The 22,003-nt window shown below is 36.4% G+C and overlaps 1 protein-coding gene across 3 annotated transcripts in view; it reads left to right on the top strand.

The window, feature by feature from the left end:
* The window catches only part of EXOC6B (exocyst complex component 6B), a 748,241-nt gene that overhangs the window by 583,654 nt on the left and 142,584 nt on the right, over positions 1-22,003 (top strand). For all 3 annotated transcript variants that reach the window (XM_058278915.2, XM_058278913.1, XM_058278914.2), the window contains one exon: positions 5,637-5,710. In XM_058278915.2, the coding sequence (XP_058134898.1) occupies positions 5,637-5,710 (74 nt within the window). The remainder of the gene's footprint in view (positions 1-5,636; positions 5,711-22,003) is intronic.

The following is a 22,003-nucleotide window of genomic DNA, read 5'->3' as shown; positions in this document are numbered from 1 at the left end:
ATTAGTTCATCTTAAGAGTAGCCTTCAAGAAGTCTATGATGCATATACAAATTAGTGGAATCCCTACTTTTTCTTCTTTGGTAACTTCATTTCATTACACAATATGAGGATTTATAGAAATGTCAACCTACAAGATGTTTTGAGAATTTAATATTGGTTTTAATTTGATTACTGCATTACACTGATTTAAGTGTAAATGAGAATGTGAGGGGATGTTGGGTATTTGGTGAGTAAAATAAGTTTGTGATTTTCTTTCTCCTTTTGTACCTTCAACAACAGTATACTTTTCTTTCTATAACTTTTTATACCTTTTAAATTTTTTAAGTGAAAATATTTTCTTCATAAACATCAACGAGTTAGCAATTTCCTCATTAAAATATTGTACACATTTGAAAATCCAATCTTGGAGTCAGGCCCATACCATGATTAGACAAGGGCAGGGGAGAGCTGCTAGGGAGAACCAAGCTCTCTTCAGGATGGGTAGATACTGGGCACCTGAACGTCTTTTTCAAGAGGAAACCTTGCTGGTCTCATTAGAACCTTGCCTTAGCCCCCAGGTGACACGAGATGGTCAAAGGTAAGGCTTGGTTCTGAGTTAGTGGAGCAAGCACCTTGATATCCTTGTTAATATTGAGATGACACTGCAGAACTCTAGGGTTTGGAACCTTTGGTGCTGGCTTAGTTCACTTAGAGACTAAACCCACTACAGGATCTTGGAATCCAGAGACAACTTCAGAAAGAGACTTGCCCATGTTGCCCCATATGTCTATTGGTTCCATTTGGGCATAACTGCTTTTATTTGGCTCCTTTTATGTTGCCAGAAAAGCAGTTTTCATTGGTAACTCTAAAGAGATGCTTCTTGTTTGTATATATCATCTATTTGGGTATGTATTATCATGTTATAGCAGACTGGAAGGCCTCTAGCCCTCCTTCCATGTGCAGTTTTCTTCCTCTCTTTCTATCAAGAGCAACATGTGGGAATTTGGTTGTGCAGACCAATTCCAGTTACCTATGATGGTAAATCTTGAACAAGTTATATCTCTGATAACTAGAGAAAGTACTACTAAATCAGCACCATTTTCAGCTGTGTTTGTTTTAAAAACTATAGAGAGTATTGTATTCTTCTTCTAAAATAAAATAAAATCCATCAAATAAAATCCATGTGCATATATGTCTGGAAAGTTACTTCCAACAACTAGCAGGTTCATAGATTCCAATAATGATTTGTGAACAGTTATTAAAAACAATGATAGGGATTTCTCCCCCTCTAAAAATATTTTCCATCTAAGAATGTTTTAGATTTTCATAAGGACCATGAAATGAAATGACACTAGCAACTTAGGTTGTAGGCATTATGGGAATGTTACGTGAAGTGAAATTTTAAAACAATTTATTAAATTAACTAAAACATAGCACAGCTATATTATATAACTATACACAAAATACTCTTACTGTAGGCATTTCAAACAAAAAATGACTGTCAGAAATGGAGATAAACTATATAGCATGATTAGCAACAGTGAAGTTTCTATTTGCTTTGAGAAGAAAATTAATTTTTCAATTAATTCTATATACATATATTCAGCAATTAAAGTTCCTAAAGAGAAAAATTTAAAAATAAGCAAATATCATGTTAATAGAAGCTTGATATAATCCCTTCGTATCTCACAACAGCCTTTATTTGTGATAATCTCATATATAGGAATTGGTTCAAGTCAGATGCACAATTTTTCCATACTATGCTGCTATTGAAAACTAGTTCTTTGAATTATAGCCACATCTCTCTTTTTTAAAGTCCTTAATTGTCAGGGCTCAGCTTAAATAATTTAACTCTACCATAGCTAAGGATCACAGATAGCTATATAAAGGGGGTGGCCTCAAAAAAAGGGAAAACCCTTAGGTTTCCAGTGTGAATCACCAATGGTTCACCATGCCTGATGGTTTCATCTAAGGCTGCTAGATTATCACTATTGCCTTGCATGACCCAAAGCCTTTGTGCATCATTTAAAGCTGAGTATCCATGTTCCTTTAAGCTATTTATTATGTCCTCTCTGTAGGTAGGAATCAAAAGGCAGCAATAATGAAGGTGTTCTGCAGTCCTATACAAGTCCAGTTCAACAGAAATTACTCTAAAATATAGTTTGAATGCTTAGGAGCTGGCTACACATTCTTGAATCTCATAATTGGGCATGCTCCCTGGGGCTAAAAGATGATGCTGATGGAATCACTCAGGAATCTGGAGGCAATACATATTTAGTTCTCAGGAACTCATTTTATAGACCTAATTTTTATGACACACAGAATCTATCAAGTTCCCAAAGGACATGGTGACCTTTTAGACTTGATTTTCCCTTCTATAAATCAGGGAATCAATGAATGACAATTGCATCAAGGTATAGCAAATGTATTAATTTTCATGAAAAGCTTATGGAATTGTCTATTTACTATATATTCAGCTTTGTATTTGTATTTTTTCTCATTGTTTTATGTATAATAATTCTTCCCATATAGATAGTAAACTCCTTAGGAATAAGGACAACCTAACAGTTATTCAAAATAGTAGATGCTCAACAAATATTCATGTTTTAATTAAGTTATACAAATAATAAAATTCATTAATTACATGTCATCTATTCTTCACTGCTAAAGGAAATCTCAAGATTGCATTAGGTAAGGGATCCTTAACCTGAGTGTTAATGAAAAGCTTTCGGGGGAAGCAGATTTGGCTCAATGGATAGAGCATCCGCCTACCACATAGGAGGTCCAAGGTTCAAACCCAGGGCCTCTTGACCCATGTGGTGAGCTGGTCCATGCGCAGTGCTGATACACTAAAGGAGTGCTGTGCCATGCAGGGGTGTCCCCTGTGTAGGGGAGCCCCACATGCAAGGAGCACACCCCGCAAGGAGAGCCGCCCCGTGTGAAAAAAGCACAGTCTGCCCAGGAGTGGTGCCACATACATGGAGAGCTGACGCAGCAAGATGATCCAACAAAGAGAGACACAGATTCCCAGTGCCACTGACAAGAATGTGAGTGGGCACAGAAGAACACACAGCGAATAGACACAGAGAGCAGACAGTGAGAGGGAGAGGAGGGGAGAGAAATAAAAAAAAATAAATCTTAAAAAAAAAAAGGCTTTAGGGAGTTCATACGCTTCCTAATAATAAGGTGTGCAATGATTAAGAGAATAGGTTTGGGGTCATAAAATCAGAGTTTGAACCCCAGCTCTCTACTTACTAGTTCTCTGGGCTTGGGCAAATTACATAACTTCACGTTTCACTGTCTAATTAAAAAATGAGGACTACAACAGGGCATTCCTTATAGTGCTGCTATGAGAATTAAAAACAAACAAACAAACACATATAAACTAGCTGGCAGAGTGCCTGGCATATTGTAATTGATTATTATAATTAGTATTTTGTGTGAGTATGCGTTTCTCTGGGAAGGAGGTCCATAGCATGCCCTGAAAAGATAAGCAACATTGTTCTATATCCAGGACAATATATTAGAAGAAATTCACCTACCATTCAAGATGAGTTTGTGATTTGGCACCGTAAATCTATTTGTAGGCCAAATATCTGAGTGCTTCACTTAAAGGAAGTCGATATGACTATTACCAGTGTATTTGCCATAGAATAGCTTTTTTGCTGTTACAAAAATTTCAGTGAATGCAGAAAGTAGATATCTTGTAACTTTGTGACTCAATATACCTTTAAAAAGCATGATTGTTCTTCTAGAGTCAATTATAAAAATAAATGATATTACTCTCATAAAGTATGAATATTTTAAAATGTATATACAAAACTTGACAGGGAGCACTTTATAATGTTAACTGAGGCTGCTATAAGAGAAGTAAGATTAGGAGTGGGTTTTTTCCTTCCTCTTTTTATTTTGTAAACTTTTAAAATGAGTCCATGTCACTTTCACAATCAGAGAAAAGAAAATGGAGAAAAATATAGGAAAATGTTTCCTTTTTCTTACTTGCTTTGAGCAGAAATACTTGAATTTTGGGTGGTTTTTTTTTTGGCTTTTATTAGAGAATGTGTGGATTTATAGAAAAATCATGCATAAATTACAGGATTCCTCTAGACCACCTTATTATTAACACCTTGCATATGTGCAGTACATTGTTACAATTTATGAAAGGGCATTTGTATCACTACTATTAACTATACTCCATGGTTTAGCTTAGGATTCATTGTGTTGTGTAGTTCAATGGCTTTTTAAAAAAATTTTTATTCTAGTACCATATATGCAGTCTAAAATTTCCCCTTTTAACCACACCCAAATATATAATTCAGTGCTGTTAATTATGTTCACAGTGGTATGCTATCATCACAACTATCCGTTACCAAAACTTACCCATCATCCCAAAGAGAAACTACGTTTTAAGCCTTAACTCTCTATTCCCCACCTCTCCTCTATTCCCTGTTAACATATATTCTAGATTCTGACTCATGAGTTTGCTTATTCTAATTGTTTAATATCAGTGAGCTGTTTTTGTAGATCAGTGTTAAATGTCCATCACATTTTGGCTTCACAGAGAAAGTTGAAGACGTAATGGCTGTCCAACTTTTGAGTTTGCGTGTGTATGTATATTGTGTGTGTGTGTATTGCTTGTGTATGTGTGTGTGGGGGGGCTTAAACAAGACCTTTTAATTTCATAATAAGCAGGACTCAGGGACAATAAAACTTGACATTCTTAACTGTTACTAGTCTTTGTCCCTATAGCCCTGTGCAGTTATCTTCTTGTTAACGACATAGAAGCCAGAGTCATAAACTGAGTGTGTACCCAAAATGCTACTGTAAATTGGAAATAGCATTCATGTGGTCTCTTTGACCTGAGACTAAATTGGGGTAAAGTGAAGAAAAGAAAGAATTTTTGAGAGTGGAATGGAAGTAGATGTCAAGAACAAAGAATATACCAGAAGGACAGACATGGTCAAATGTTTCCTGTGCTTTTGCAGTGAGATTTATTCAGATGGGCCTTTTCATATCTGCAAATAGCCGTTTGCTCAAAAGCCAAGTACTGGATTGGGGCAGCCTCTGCTGCTGGGGTGTGTGTGTGTGTGTGTGTGTGTGTGTGTGTGTGTGTGTGTGTGTGTGTGTGTATTGGCAATAATGCACTCATGAGATAATACAAATAATCAGTGAGGGAATAATTAATGATGTGACAGGGAATATTTTTTGATAAATGCTTGGGGAATGAGGTGACAGGCGTGAAATTAGAAAATTCCTTCAGCGATCTAAAATATAAATAGCTTTCGGAACTGAAAAGAGTTTCACAGCTGAAGATTTTATTGTGTTGAGAGGAAAAACTTTTTTTCTACCCCCCCCCCTCCTTTGCAAGTTGTTTGTCCATTCACAAAACAAATACTCCAAGCCCAGCGCGGCTCATGGGAATAAATTTCAGGTCGAATTAGTACAGTTTCCTTGCTGTCAGGACGCTGGAATTAATGGTGTTTTGATGACACGAATTTTGAAGGGCAGACAAAGAAGCTGAAGGGAGAGAGACATGACTCCTTAGAAGCTTGGTCCTCCTCTCCCCCAGCCTCTCTTGTCTTCCCTGTCATCCGTCTGCCAATCTCCCTGTCCATGGTTAGTTAAAGGCGCTTTTCATCCTCTTTTCTTTCCCACAGAGTTTGCCAGATCCGGCCCGGTGCCTGGGTTCCAGGAGGACACGCTGCAGTTGGCCTTCATCGACTTGAGACAAGTAAGTCTTTGTGTTTTTGTTTTTTGTTTTTCTTTTAAGATGTGTGACTGAAGACCATCAGGTCTTAAGGAAAAGGGGAGGAGAGGGGGATTGGCATTGGCGATTCACACTGGAGACCTAAGGGTTTTTCCCTGTGTTTGAAGCCACCTCTTTTATTTAGCTATCTGGGATTCTTAGCTATGGTGGAGTTAAAGGTTTTGTGGGTAGAAGGGAAGACAGGGGGTGGGAGGAGGGACCCAAAGGATAGAGGGACTCAAGTGACCCTCAAGTGATGTGACCTATTGTGCTATAGTTGGCTTCTGCAAACACAGCAAAAAGATAACTCAGTAAACCATTGCTAAGTAGGTGCACTGATGCAGAGACTGCCTGCATGGAGAACTTTTGTTTGCAGATAATGTAAGCAGCAGATTTAAGAAGAATGAAATATTTCACATTCTGTATTGTTGGTTTGGTTTGTTGACTTTTTTCTTCAGCCTTAAGTCTTCCCAACCCTTCTTTTGCGGAATGTGGTCAATCGTGAGTGACTAAGTGGTTGTTTATGAAGATGATTAGCAATGATCCTGATCAATCATGCTATCCTGATAGGCAACCCTGTTACAGTGATGTGAGGAAAGCTTGTACTTAGGCACACCTGAGTTTTGGCAAGACCATCTGATAGAGCAGTTCTATAGGACTATTCCTTATGAACTGAAATGGGTGGGTTGGTAGGTCCTGGTGATTTGGGTACAGAGGAGCAGGATGGCCAGGGGCCTAAAGAGAGGGAGCATTAACTGGGCTCTGTCATCTCTTCACTCTGAAGATGGATGGGGTTGGATAGAAAATGGGAATGTAGTAAGAATCAATGACTGATGCTGCTTTCCTATTAAAACAATCTTTTTTTTTTTGTCTGTTTTAAAAAGGGGGCTGGCTTTGTTTCTCCTGCCATAATGATGCAGTACCTCTTGTTTTCAGAGCTGACATAGTTTGCATTCTGAAAACTTTTAGATGCCCAGGGTATTTCTTAAAGCTGTAGGACCTCTTGTATCGATAGTCTCCTTACCACTGCGACTCGATTCATGCTAGAACAGCTTTTAACCCATAATGGATGGCCTGAGCTACCCTGAATCCTTGTGGATGGGCAGTGTAATCTGTCATCTGATGACAATTCTGGAAAGCCCTGTTAAGCAGAAAACAGAAAATTGAGTCTCTATAGACGCGCCAAAGTTTGAGGATTCAGACTGTGTCCCAGAAACGTGTGTCAACTTAATATTTGGAGGCCGTGGTGGGGCTTCTCTTACAGATAAGAGCTTTCCCAGCATGGTCACAAATAGAATTGAGTATCTCTTCCCACATTTCAGATCTTCCACCTGTGGTTTCAGCAACTTGGCTGAGACATTCAGGTTTTAGCCCCTTGTCCCCTAAAGTGAAGACTGGGTTTTTGCTTTAGGATTTTGTGGCATGGTATCTGTTGGAATTTTTCTTCCTGTTTCTTCTCATAAACTTCTAAACCATTGACTTTTCTTGGAAAGCTAAAATTGAATTTCATTGGAATAACACATCCAAGGAAAAAAATTTCCCTTCACACTATTCATGAGAAGGAAGTCTGGTCATTTTCTGTAGTTTGTGATTTTAGTCCCTATGGAAAGCAGCTAGTGTTCACAGAAAATGTTAACTCAGGGAGTAAGTTAGAAAACACAGCCAAAATAAGATGGTGCTGACTTAGAAATGAATGTCCAAGTTCTTAAGAGCTATTAAGCACTGTTGTTTATGCTTAAGTTCCTAGTTTCTATTACATTTCTGTTCCCAGAGTTTCTTTAATGTTTTACCAGTGAAAACTAAATTCCAAAATTTTACTAATAATGCAAGAGTATGCCTCTTCCTACTGAATCTATCACATAAATCTTCTGAGGTCTGTTTCTATTGAAATAACTCAAAGGGATAACTTTTCTGATCTGTTTTCTAGTGTAGATAATTTGAAAAACGTCCCCAGTCTCAGGCGGTATGTAGCTCATTATTAGCAGGCCCCAAATAGATTGAATCATTGTGAGAAAAATGATCCTTCGACATATTATGCTAAAAATATTTGTTGTTTTTTTTTTGCAGTTGATTTTAGGCATTACTTAAAGTGGCCATATTTTTAAAAAGAGACATTTTCTGAACTCTAGAGATGTTCAGACTATAAATAGAAAGCCTGAAAGTGTATTTTCAGAGGAGATACCTTGACCTCAGATGAGGCATGCGTTTAACTATCCATGAATATGTGTACTTTTGCGTGTATGCTTCACAATCCTAAAATAGAATTAATGAATTTCAGGCTTGTAGGCTAATCTTAAAAATCATGTAGTTTACCTTTGACTTGATGCTTAAATCCCACAGTCCTTAGGCTATGCTTGAATATCCCCCTTCAGGAGAATTCACTTCTCCACACCATCAAGTTCCACCTTAGGACAATTCGATTAGAAAGATATTTCTTAAGTTGGCAAAAATCTGTCTCATTTTAACTCTTTATATTTTATTAATGCATCTCCAGTTTGGGGTGGTACAGGCTTTCTATTCTTCATTTACCAAACTCCTTAACTAGTGGTAGAATCTTTTCTACATGTAGCATTGTTACCCATCCCCCATTTAGACCTTAATTTTATGGACGAAAGTTGGAGACTCTTATTGGTCCATATTTTTCTTTTAGACTTACTACAAGACAGATTTTTTATCATTCTAACCTGTCACTTTTTTTTGGTCCTAATACAGTTACTCAGCTTCTTAAATATTTGCTCATTATGCCCTTTATAAATCAAAGATAAAAATATTAAACAGGAATGGCAGAAATTCAGGGGAGAAGTTCAAGTTATAGGATACATACTCCCATATAAGAAGGGGAGCTGTCCCCAGTACAATGCAGCAAAGATATTCTTTTATTGTCGTTGAGTGCATTTGCCTCACTGGCTTATGAGTATATTCATTTTGACTATGCTTTCACATTCTCCTGCTTTAGAGTGTTTTTCAGACACTATCAATTGAGTGATAATTTTTAAAATATTCAAAACATGGAGCAATGAAATCATTTCCATATAGACTCTAATAACAGAGTGTCATTTAAAAGCAATAGAATTTTATAAGGAAACAAATTAGATATGGATAGTAAAACCATTTATCCTTTCTCACCTGTCTTGTCTATTCTGAATTTCCTACTTTCTAAGGAAAAGAGTGAAATGACATTTTGAATGAACAAGCTTTCATGATATTTTCCATTTGTATAGCACTTAGAAGTTAAAGCACATTTATATACATACCTCGTTTGTCAGATTTCTGGATTTAGAAAACCTGCTATTAAAAGTAATGTGAATTAGTACAAATCAAAATCTCCTTCTCTCACATTCTTTACTGTCTATATTTACAAGTTCATGAAAGTAGAATTGCAGTACAACTTCATGTGTTCAAATATCAAATATATGTGTATATTTTTTAATCAAAATCCAAATTTGACTTAGTGTTAAATCTTGGGAAGGACAAGAGCTTATTAACTATCTTGAAGTTGCATGTACACTCCAAGTACTAATAGTTGCTGACTTTTAATGGTTCATATTGTGAATTACAATGCATAGCCAATGTCTAAGTCCGTAGAAGTTATTTGATTATTTAACAGTACTGTGGTTTGGTTTTTTCTTCCAGGGTTAAACAATAAGTAGATAATGCTGAGGAGCACCTCAATTTGGACTTCAGTTGATTTCATTTCATTTTATTTTTATCACACTCTGAGTGCCTGCTATGTTCAAAGCTTTACCTAGGTACTGTGGGAATGCACAGTGAATATAATACAATCTCTGTCTTTCAGGAGCTCAGGGGTAATCAGCAAATACTTGATTCTAATGCAAAGCATACTGCTATAAGTATTACATTAGAAGGACGAAGCATTGTGTGTGTTTCAATTATTTCAGTCTGCTTTTGCTGCATAACAGATCACTCCCAAACTTGTTGGCTTAAAAACAAGAACTACTTATTTGCTCACAATTCTTCAGATTGGCAATATAGGATGGGGTCAGCTCGGCTTAATCATACTTTGAGGTCAGCTACTAGAGTGACAGGTCTAGGATACCTCAGCTGTGCTCTTTCTGCTCCATGTGGTTGCTCATCCACCAGCAACCTAGCTCAGGCTTGTTCATATGACATCTTTCCAGGGTTCCTAGAGAGCAAGAAGAAATGTATAAATCCTTGAGGCCTAGACTTTGGAACTTGAAAATCATCACCTCTACCACATTTTATTGACGAGAGCTAGTCACAAGGCCAGCCCACATTCAAGGAATGGGGAAATAGACTTCAATTTACACTCCAGATGGGATACAAGACTTATAATATTATAAAAAATGCAATGAGAAGATTACACAGTACCAAATCAGGATCCAGATTATATCTATAAATGTAAAATGAGTCCCTGAAGGAGAGAGGTCTTTTTGGGCCTGAATAGTTATCAAATATTTCATAGAAAAAGTGAAGCATTAGGCTGAAAGTTAGGCATTGATGAGATGATATTTCTAGCATTGAAAATAGCAGTTTTAAGTTTTGTTTAAAAACATGGTGTGTGGGCGTGTATTGGTTTAACTAGGATCTGGACTATTTTTTTCTTATTTATTAGTTAATTTCTTTAAACCTTCATTTTTAAATTTCTCTTTTTTCCTTCTTATTCTTGCTTTTGAGCTTCCTTTTGGACTTATTTATAATGCCCCATTCTTCTCCTTATCAAACACTGCTTGTTGAAGACTACCCTAAAACATTTCACATTTCTATTATTCGCATTCTTTAGGGCATCTTAACTTCACTAAATATGTTTTTTTATATTATTTCTTTAATTTGCAACCAGTTGCATGTTTAACCTACAGAAAAAGGTTTGAGGATGTTCTTCTCTTTAGTAATGTCACATTATTTTCTGTTCCTTGGCTCCAACTTGTAAAACTGAATGAACTAGGTTGTGACATTGCATCAGATCTCCTGAATGAGGCTTGTTGGCAACAACTCTTTTGCAGCAAAGCCATCCCAAGATATCTAGCGCTTTTTTTAGATTGAGCTGGTGACATTCCCTCTAGGCCAGTTATTCCCCAATTTCTAAACCTCCAGTTAAAGTAAACATAGTGCATTTCCATTGCAGACACTTAACTTGCATTAAAAACAACTATAGGACCTAAGGAAAAAAAATTGTATATTTCTCTTGGAATATTGAACAAATTCTGATGCTATTATTTTAGAAGTATAGGTAAAACCAGTACCTTCAGTTGATCAACACGAGGAAGAGAAATATGAGAACAAGCCCAGAAGCAAACTATGGCATTTTCTTGAAGACGGTGCTGAAAATGAAGAAGGAAGCCTCTGCCCCTCCCAAAACCAAAGCCAAAGCCAAAGCAAAGGTTTTGAAAACTAAAAAAGCAGTGCTGTGCCACACACACAAAAAAGGTCTGCATGTTACCCACCTTCCAGTGACCTAAGACACTGCATCTCAGAAGATAGCCCAAATATCCTCAGAAGAGCGCCCCCAGGAGAAATAAGCTTCACCACTATGCCATCATCAAGCTCTCTCTGACCACTCAATCAGTCATGAAGATTAAATACCACAGCACAGTTGATTTCATTGTGGATTTTAAGGCCAAAAAGCACAAGATCAAACAGGCTATGAAGAAACTGACGTTGATGTGGCCAAGGTTAATACCCTGATCAGGCCTGCTGGAGAGAAGAAGGCATGCGTTGGACTGGCTACTGACTGTGATGCTTTGGATATTGCCAACAAAATTAGGGTCATCTAAACAGCGTGCAACTGGCTAATTCTAAATATAAGTTTTTTGACCATAAATAAAAAAGAAGCAAACTATGCATTATAAAACCAACTGCCCTTCCTATTTCCCAACCTATCTTGATCGTAGTCAGTGAAATTTTGGTTTTCAAATCAGATCTTACCTTCTCTTTTGCCCTCCCCAAAGTCACTGTGTAAAAAGAACATGCCATATTTGGTTAGCTGCTTTTGGTTCATATGTAAAAATTTTAACTTTGTTTAAAAAGCATTTGTAGTCTAACAGCAGTATAAACCCCATCTATATTTCTTTTAAAAACTGATTTTGTCTGAGATAACACATGTGAAAATGATATACATTCAATAGGACTCTTTTTTACTTCATTATCCTAATCCGTATACACTACTCCTTAACTAGGAGACTAGATAGAAGGGGGGGAGGGGGCGGGACGGAGTCATATCTTAAAAGGCCTCAGGTGTCAATCTTTCATTTTTTCATCACAACTGATAGGTGGTATTTAACACATATACTTCTTAATATTGGTCGATAAGCTGCTGGAAGATAACTTGTGTCCCTTTAGGGAAGCCTGTAGTTTTCTCAAATACTTATTGACCATTTATCAAGGAGTCATGGAAGAGAAAGAAGAGAAATGAAAGGTATGTTTTTGGTGGATGAAAATAGAATGTTGTATGTAAACCATCTAGTAACGAAGTATATGGACAAGTAATACTGTCAATAGACAATAGAGTAGTTTACATACTCTTTAAGTGCTCATTCTGTTTGACATTTAGATTGTGTATGATCTTGAATAGTGGCCTGTAAAACTGGGAGTCATCTGAATCAGAGTAAGAAATCAAATGGTTTGATAACTCATGAAGTTGGAAGATGATTGATATGGATGGTAGGGGTTAGAAGGAATGCTTTAAGTCATAAAGCACATTATCTTGGAAAACCTTATCTGCTTTACCAATATAGTAGCATGTATATGTATGGAAGGCAGATCAAAAATGAAATTTAGAGGAATCATATCCCAAAGGCATTTAGGATGTGAAAAGAATGTAGTAGTATATCACACCACCTGCACAGATCTCTTTTCTGTATCAGCCATTAAAAGTACCTGAGACCATATTCCATGTCTTCACACAGGCACCACAAGCACTTGGATATAGACCTTAATCAGGAAGTATTCATTCATTCCACAGAATGCCTAGCACTTTCGTAGTCAGTGTGTATAGCACAGTGAATAGAACATAGTCTCTCCCCTTGTGGAGCTTACATTCTGTATAGTTACTCAGGCCTGTAAATCAGGCCTTTTCAATATTCTCCTCTGCCCAGAAACTCTCTTTAGATGGCCCTGATGCTTTCAGTGATGTCATTATATCTTGATTTTTATTTTTTGTATTGATTCTGTATTGGTCAGTTTTAGAGACAGCTAGCTGCAGAGTTTTCTGGCAAGATCTCCCAGGGCAAGACCAAGTCTGCTATATAATGATATACAAACTTTCAAAAAGAACTTTTTGCTATGGGTTGGCAGCCTGGCATAACTAGGATGGCAAATTGAAATAATTCTAAAAATGGTCCTTTGGCTCTTGGAATCAGAGTTTTCTGGGATGCTCAGGTGGTTTTGACAGATTTTTACTAGACAGCCATAACCTTCAGGGTGATACCTCCAGCAAATAATTCCTATTCCCAAGCAGGGATGAGCTAACATTTTCTGAACATGGGTATGTAAAAAAAAAGAAAGAAAGAAATGGAAACATTTCTAAGAATAGACTCCCCTGAACTAGAGTTTTTGATCTCAACTATCTAAGTCAAGACTGGGTAAACATACACAAGGATGGGGAAAAGGTGAGAAGGTCTTCAGCTACTTGGATGCTGCCACAGCCTCTGCAAACCAGACATATCCCCTTGCCTTGTTTGGGATATTAGTAACTAGAGCCATTAGGGACAATTTATGGAAGGAATTTCTAATAATATGTAACAGATTCAGGGATTTGCTGAATGTCCTTTGTTGATTGAAGGAGAATCTACTCTAGAACTGCTGACACTTTTGTCTCATGTCATACCGGCCTCTTAACTGGGGAGCAGATGAGTTCAGAAATTCCATCTCAGGACCTTTTCTGATTTAATACAGAATTCATTTTATCCCCGATTGGGATCCTCATGCCAAGCAGAGCACTACTTTTTGGTACAGAAAATAATATGTTATCTTTTTAAATGCTAGGAAAAGACCCAGGCATTTAATATATCAAATAAGATCAGAACATATTTGGAAAGTCATTTCCTATTAATTATCCTCCCATTATGGATTATTAGAACTTAGGAGGTCTAATTTATTAAAGTTCTCATAGAGTTTTTCCGAGAGGTTATAAATCAGAGAGACGGGAACAAGTAATAGTGGCAGATGATAACTGCATTGAGACCATTGTAATCTTATAAGAGGTAGAGTCCTCATTGGTTTTTTAAAATAGAGATTAGGATCCAAAAGGTGGAAGAATTGATGAATTTCCCTGCATATTTTCCAGGGAGAGGAGGCTCACCAACTTTTCAGGAGTATAGGTCCCAGCCACTTGGTTCTTTGCACAATTGTGGTTGGCAAGGAGTAGCTTCTGGATCTCTTGCATGCCCTTCCCTTTAGCCAGTTTGTGTATCTGGACATGTTGGCTCATGAATAACAGGTACAGTGAACACTTTCAAGCCACTTAAACTATATAGATGGCAGATATGTGAAGACAAGCAGTGGGTAAAAATCCTTCTGTTAGAAGGAACCATGGGCAACCTTTTGGGTAGCGGTAGATGGAACACCAGGCTTTTGATATATTTTCCCATGAACAATTCACTGGATTTGGCCTTTTGACTCATGGGTCTCCCTGACTAACATTATCTTTTGTTACTGTCAACCCATATTGACACCATCTTGTGTTAGATGGGGAGTCTAACCTCAAGTTTGATCGACAGCATTTCCCAGAACTTCCTACTTAAACCTATATCAACACACAGCATGAATACATATACCCACAAACCTGGAACCTAGAGTTTCTGAGATAATTTATCTTCAAGAGACCTGAAGAAAGAATCATCACCAAAATTTCCCTGGAAGTGGCATCAGTGTCGAAGCTGTTGTGGTAATGCCAGGTTAAAGAAAACATACTATGTTCTGGACATTAATCCTAGTTCCACTAACTACATACTTAGCATCCTATTAGAGGACCTGATAGGATAAGGAAAGGGCAGCAGATACAGATCTTGGAACTAATTTCTAACTTCTGTATTCTACTAACAACCGCTGGGGGGCAGCAGAGAGTGACAACAAAGGGCCCAGATTTAGAAAATTGGGGCATATTTAAGTTTGCCAAGAAGGATGCCCCCTTAGCTGTAAGAGAATTAGCTACCTGGGAGGCACACTTACAAGCATGAGTCCTGTGGGGAAAGGACCAAAAAGAGCATCTAGAACTCTGATCTAGAGGTTAAAGACCTCCTCCTAGGCAAGCTCAGTAACCAGAAATGGGTAAAGGAATAAGATAAAACTCATTGGAAAAGGGGAAGCAGACAGCATCAATGAAGGCAAGGAACCAAAAGGACATTCCAAAGTGACAAGTCCCAAAGGGGCAAGCAAATGTGGTTCAGGAACTGAAATGGAAGAAAGATATGCAATAGGGGCCGAGCCAGAGTAAAGTGAGTTGAGAAGGCAAAGTTAGAGTTGGGAGAGATTGATTCTCTGAGGCTGTGTTATTCAAGAAGGAGCCTTTTGTTGGGTGCATGTCAGCAGGGAGGGAGCTGCAAAGGGAGCAATTTTACACATGAACAGCTATATCCATGGGATTCTCACCTCCTAAAGTAGTTCCTCCTTGACTAGCCAGGATCATTTCTTTCTTGGTATTTCTAAATTTCAAGAGCAAAATAACTCTTTGAGAATGTGGAGAGAGAGAGAGAGGGAGGGAGAGTAGGGGAAGGAGGGAGTAAGGAAGGAATAGGTGATTTGATATGATAGTCTAGGATGTGACTAAGAGATTCTTATACATGAAATGAAATTGGGCGTGGAGCCCTTCTGGATAGTACTGGTATGAAAGGACAATTCACTTCCCTAAGGTAACTTCTGATGTTCCCTTTTCACATTTTATACTGTAATACTTGCTAAGAATATCCAATGGAAAAGAAAAACTGGCTCTGGTGACTAGTTACATAGGCAAAATCACAATCAATCTAGGGAGTCAGGATCTGTTCCCAGTAGGTTAGCAGAGATGGTGTTTGGAGTCTATTCTAAATAATTGCTGAGTGCTCAGCAGTTTTCCAAACCTCTTAGGTATAAAGAGAAAACTCTTGCTTGGGATGTTAAACTTTCAGTGTCTCCTCTTTTCCTTGATCCTTTAAGCAGCAGAAAATGGGGGTCCTCTAACCACAAATTCCTCGTGGCAGGAATTGGGCAGACCTGGGTTACTAGCTGTGACATTTGACAAATTACTTGACCTCTCTAAAGTGTAGTCTCCTTGGCTATAAAATGAAAATTTTGTATTAATTTATAGGCTTATAGTTTTGCTATAAGCATTAAATAAAATAATGTATAATCACGGTGCTTGATATTTGATAAGTTTATAATAAATGATAATAGCTGTTCTTATTATGGCTATTACTATTAGTACTGCAATGCTCAGAAGGCCTCCTGGAGAACTATACATACATGAGGATGGTACCCAAGTGAAAGTTAAGAGACCTGGAGTGATTTCTTAACTCTTTCTGATTCATTACATGACTTAGGGTACTTGTGCCTTTGGCTTCTGGCTCATAAATGGGGTTCCTAATGTCTCTCAGGAGGTTAGGAATTAAGAATAAAAACTTTTAAATGTTCTGAGTTCTTCTCTAATATGTTGACATAGAGATGACTAAAAGAAAATAACTCATGAGCTAGGTTTTCATGTTTAACCAAATTAGAAGTTGTTTTACCTTTTCCATAAAAATATTTATTAAAATTATTATACTAAATAAAAAATTTTAAGGTGAAAATTAAAGCATAACTAAATCTATTGCCTTAATTTTATGGTCTTTTTCAATATGCATATTTGTAATACCTGTATATACCATTTTATATTCAACTTTTAATTTACTATATCAAACATTTTTTTAGACTTACATTTTTTTTTTTTTAATTTATTTCTCTCCCCTCCACCCCCTCCACCCCCCCGCCTGCCAGTTTCTGCTCTCTGTGACCATTCGCTGTGTGTTCTTCTGTCAGGGGGACCAGGAATCTATGTCTCTTTTTGTTGCATCATCTTGTTGCATCAGCTCTCGTGTGTGTGGTGCCACTCCTGGGCAGGCTGCACTTTTTTTGCGCTGGACGACTCTCCTTACAGCGTGCACTTCTTCCGCATGGGGCTCCCCTACACAGGGGACACCCCTACCTGGCACGGCACTCCTTGCACACATCAGCACTGTGTGTGGGCCAGCTCATCACATGAGTCAGGAGGCCCTGGGTTTGAACCTTGGACCTCCCATGTGGTAGGCAGACACTCTATCCATTGAGCCAAATCCACTTCCCTGTTAACATTTTAAATCAGTCTTATTCAGGTACAATTTATATGCAATAAAATGCGCCTATATTAAGTATACAGTCCATGAGTTATGACAAATATATTCACCTGTGTACTTACCACCACTTCTACCAAGAACATTTCCATATTCTGAAAAGCAGCCTTGTACATCTTTCTTTGTAAGCAGTCTCCAAGCAGCCACTGATCTGCTCTGTGACTATAGATTAGTTTGCATGTTCTCAAATTTTATATAAATGGAACCATATGACAGATACTTTTTTGTGTCTGGCTTCTTTCATTCTGCCTACTATTTTTGAGATTCTTCCATGGGGTTGTATATATCAATAACCCATTCCTTTTTGTTGATGAGTTGTATTTCTTTAAATGGGTATATCACCCATTTGTTTATCCATTCATTTGTTGATATTTATGAACTTTTGATTGTTTCTAGTTTTGAATGATTCTGAATAAGCTGCTATGACCATTCATATGCAAGTGTTTGTGTAGACATACATTTTTCTCTTGGGTGATATTGGAAATGTAATTGTTGGGTATATAGTAGGTGTATGTTTAACTTTATTTTTTAAAATGTAAAACTGTTTTCCAAAGTGGTTATACCTTTCCATTCCTAGCTGCAGTGTATGAAACTTTTAGATGTTCACATCCTCTTCAACACTTGGTGTGACAGTCTTTTATCTGTTTGTGTATTGAGGCATAATTCACATACAATAAAATTCATCCATCTTGGATTACAGGTCTATAAATTTTTCAAACTTAAAAATTGTAACCACTATAAATTTTTACAAATTTAAAAGCTGTAACCACCCACCACAATCAAGATGCAGAATATTTCCAAACCATTCCTTCATGCCTCTTTACATCAATCTCCTCCCCCGACTCCCAGCCTCTAGCAGTGACTGCTCTAATGCTATAGTTTTGTCTTTACAAATGCCATATAAATGGAGTCATACTTTTAATTTTTACTTCTTTCACTTAGCATAATGTTTTTGAGATTCATCCATGTTCTTGCGTGTATTCGTATTTTTCCCTTTTTTATTGTGGTAACATATATAACATAAAATTTGCCATTTTAACCATTTTTAAATGTATAATTCAGTGGCATTAATTGCATTTACAATGTTGTATTACCATCAACACTACCCATTACCAAAAGTTTTGTCACCCCAAATAGAAACTCTGTACCAGTTAAGCAAAAACTCCTCCCCCATTACCCTGTTCCTCAGCCCCTTATAATATACTTTCTGTTTCTGTGTGTCTGGTGTATTTCACTAAGCATAATATTTTCAAGGTTTATCTGTGTTGTAGCATGCATCAAAATTTCTTTCCTTTTTATGACTGAATAAAACTCCACTGTATGTATTGTTTTTCCATTCATCGGTTAATGGACACTTGGGTTGTTTCCATCTTTTGGCTATTGTGAATAACACCGATATGATATGCCCAGGTTTTTATGTGGCCATGTATTTTCATTGTCTAGAGTAAATATTAAGGAATGGGATTGCCGAGTCATATAGTAAGTACATATTTAACTTTATAAGAAACTGTCAAGTCGTTTTCCAAAGTGGCTTTACCAGTTTGCATTCCCATCAGCAATATATGAGAGTTGCAGTTGTTCTACACCCTTGGTAGCATTTGATAGTGAATTTTTTTTTTTTTTTTTAGCTATTCTAATAGATGTGTGTGGGGGAATTAAAATCTCAGTGATTTTAATTTGCATTTCACTAATGATTAGCGATGCTGGGAACCATTTCCTGCACTTATTTGACATCCGAATCTCTTCTTTTGTGAAGTGTTTGTGCAAATCTTTTGTCCATTTTAAAAATTCTGGTTAACAGTGTTTTGCAACTTTTTGTTCTCCCAGTTGTCTGTGACTTGTCTTTTCATTTTCTTAAGAGTAACATTTGAAAGTCTTGAGTTTTTAGTTTTAATAATGTCCAGTTTTTTTTTTTTCTCTCATGACTCATGCTCTGTATCTTCTAAGAAATCTTTGCCTAACCCAGAGTCAAAAATATTTTCTCCTTTTTTCTTCTAGGAGTTTTATAGTGTTAAGCTTTACATTTAGGTATCTGATGACACATTTTGATTAATTTTTCAATGTGATATAAAATATGGGTTGGGGTTCATATTTTTGCATAGAATGTCAAGTTGTTTTAGCACCATTTGTTGAAAAGATTATGCTTTCTCTATTGATTTGCTTTGACATTTTGTCAAAAATCAACTGACCATATATGTGGGTCTATTTCTAGACTCTGTTCTATTGATCTGTGTGTCTATTATTTTGCTATATTTTGATCTTTATATTATCTTCGAATCAGATAGTTTGAGCCCTCCAATTTTGTTCTTTTTCAAAATTATTTTAAAACCTTTACATATATATGTATTAGAATCAGCTTGTCAATTTCCACAACAAAATCTTGCTGGAATTTTGATTAGGATTGTGTTGAATTCATTCATCAGTCTGGGGAGAATTGATTTCTGATAATATTGAGTCTTTTAATCTATGAACACAATCTGTCTCTCCATTTATTTATGTTTTCTTTGATTTCTCTCATTATTTCTTTTCAGTTTTCAGCTAATCTTGCACATATTTTGTTAGGTTTATTCCAAAATATTTCATGTTTATTTTATTGGTTTTTTTAATTTATTTTTAATTGATCATTGCTACTTTATAGAAATACATTTTATTTTAGTGTTTGTGAATCTCAAACTTGCTAAACTGTTTGATCTAGCAGTTTTTAAAATAGACTCTTTGGAATGCTCTAGGTATAAAATTATGCCATCTGTGAACAAAGACAGTTTTACTTCTTCCTTTCCTATCTAGATGCATTTTTTTCTTCACTTATTGTACTTAGACTTCCAGTAAGATGCTAAATAGAAGTATAAGAGCAGATATACTTGCCTTGTTCCTAATCTTAGTGGAGAAGTGTTCAGTGTTTCACCATTAAATATGGTGATAGGTATAAGTTTTGTATGTCTTTCATCCGTTGAGGAAGTTTCTTTGAATTCCTCATTTGCTTAGGGTTTTTATTATGAATGATGTGTCAACTTTATATCACATTAATTTATTGGCCATTAGTATTTTTAAACTCATATATTGTTTCTAGAATTTTGTTTTTATATTTAAATTGTAATGTATTTAAAATGTAACATGTATTCATAACAGAAATCTTTTTATCTGAATTATTCTTTAAGGTAGTTTCTTTATTCAAGAGTATAAACATTTTTACATCTTTTATAATATATTGCTGATTCTTATCACAAAGGGTTATACCAATTTAAAGTACTCTGTGAAATGTATTCCTGTACTAGTTTTACAACAGCCTTGCCAATATTGGGTCTTATAATTTTAAGTTGTTTGGTTAATTTGATAGGTATTACAAAATACCCTTATTTTTTTAATTCCCTTTTTCTTTGGCTACATATAAAAAATACTGAGTGCCTTACAGATATTAAGAAGGGAATGAATTTACCAATGTCTGTATTTTTAATTCTTTCTACCATGTCCTGTGATGGAAAGTTTTTTGCAATCTGATTTGGTACATCTCTCATTTAACCTTAGCTTACTTCTAGTAAGAAAGACAGGACTAATAGTTATAAAAAGTTAACTGTCAGTGAAAGGGACCATATGATTAAGTGCCAAATGAGTAGCATACAAGTATTATGTGCATTTGGAGGAGGGAGAGATTGCTGTGTCATTAGAAGTGATGATTCTTGCCTTTGTTATTGTTTTCAAAATGGGTCAGTAGGAAATGATGTGTTCGTTTTTATTTGGTGACCAGAACATTTGAGAATCACTGTTCATAGTGTATCTGAAATCTAGGATCACCTGGGGAAATCTAATCCCATGCTGCTGATAAAAAATGTTCAGACCATTGCTTGGCTCTAGTGTTACTACAGAAAAGAGCAAATAGCCTACTATTCACCAGCAAAGTTAAGCTATTATTTCTCTGTTTTCCAATGTGTGCTCAAAATTATGCTCTGAAACTTAAAATGAAGGCTGAGGTGTTCATCTAAGCCAAACATCAATCAGAGAGAGAAGTCTCTCAGATTCTTCCCAGTGCTTTCCTGCTTTGCATCTGATCAAGGCAGGAAGCAATGATCCCTGTAGCAATGCTGTGGCCCCTTACAAGCTATTACTGGTGTACCCTGTAGTTCTCAGTGACTTGAGACCACAGAGGTTTAGGACGACTTTGAGAAACAAGTGGTTCTCAGAAACTACTGGTACAACTAGATTATATTAAAAAGAAGTATCTTGGGCAAAAGTAAATTGACAATGTCGTTGAAATTGAATATGTGTTATGAGATAAAATTGATGTAATCATTCTTTTTTGAGTCTGTAACTTCTAATCACTTATCAGTACAAGCATCTTTGTGTGTGTGTATGGGTGTACATGTTCTTACATATTTTGCTATGTTCTAAATCCAAGTATGGTTAGAGTTCCATATGATGTTTGTACTTTTTCCTTCCCTTTTAAACTCTTTAGAAATATTTAAAAGGGAGTAGATGGTTTCCCATGTGCTTTTCCTGGGGTACCAGCATCCTGAATTGATCATTCAATCTGTGTGGACTTCTTTTCTTTTACCACCTACTTGAAGAAATAATAATGAAAGGGGACAGTTTCATTGGTGAGAGGTGATAAATTATGTAGATGAGGATTGAGTATGGAGGAGGATATATCTTTGTTCTTTCCTTTAAGTATGAAACTCCCCTTTATTTTATTTTTATGTTTTCTCTCAATCTGTTTTATGTCACTGCCTTCATTAAGAATCCTTTATTTCTTTTCTTCTATTCTGCTACCAACATTTTATTTATTTATTTATTTTTAATTTTTTGTGTCAGTGTTACAAGTTACTCTGTTAACACAAGATAATAACTGCAATAACAATACATTTGATTTGGTCTGTGGTTACACTCCCCCCTTATTTTTGTTCATTCCTCAATCTTGAGGGATTTGGGATGATGTCTGCCCCGAACTCTTAGGCTGAGAAGGGAT

This window comes from Dasypus novemcinctus, chromosome 17 (assembly GCF_030445035.2).
Source record: "Dasypus novemcinctus isolate mDasNov1 chromosome 17, mDasNov1.1.hap2, whole genome shotgun sequence".
Classification (NCBI taxonomy): domain Eukaryota; kingdom Metazoa; phylum Chordata; class Mammalia; order Cingulata; family Dasypodidae; genus Dasypus; species Dasypus novemcinctus.
Note: the sequence above shows the minus strand (reverse complement) of the source record. Positions and strands in the feature narration are given on the sequence as shown.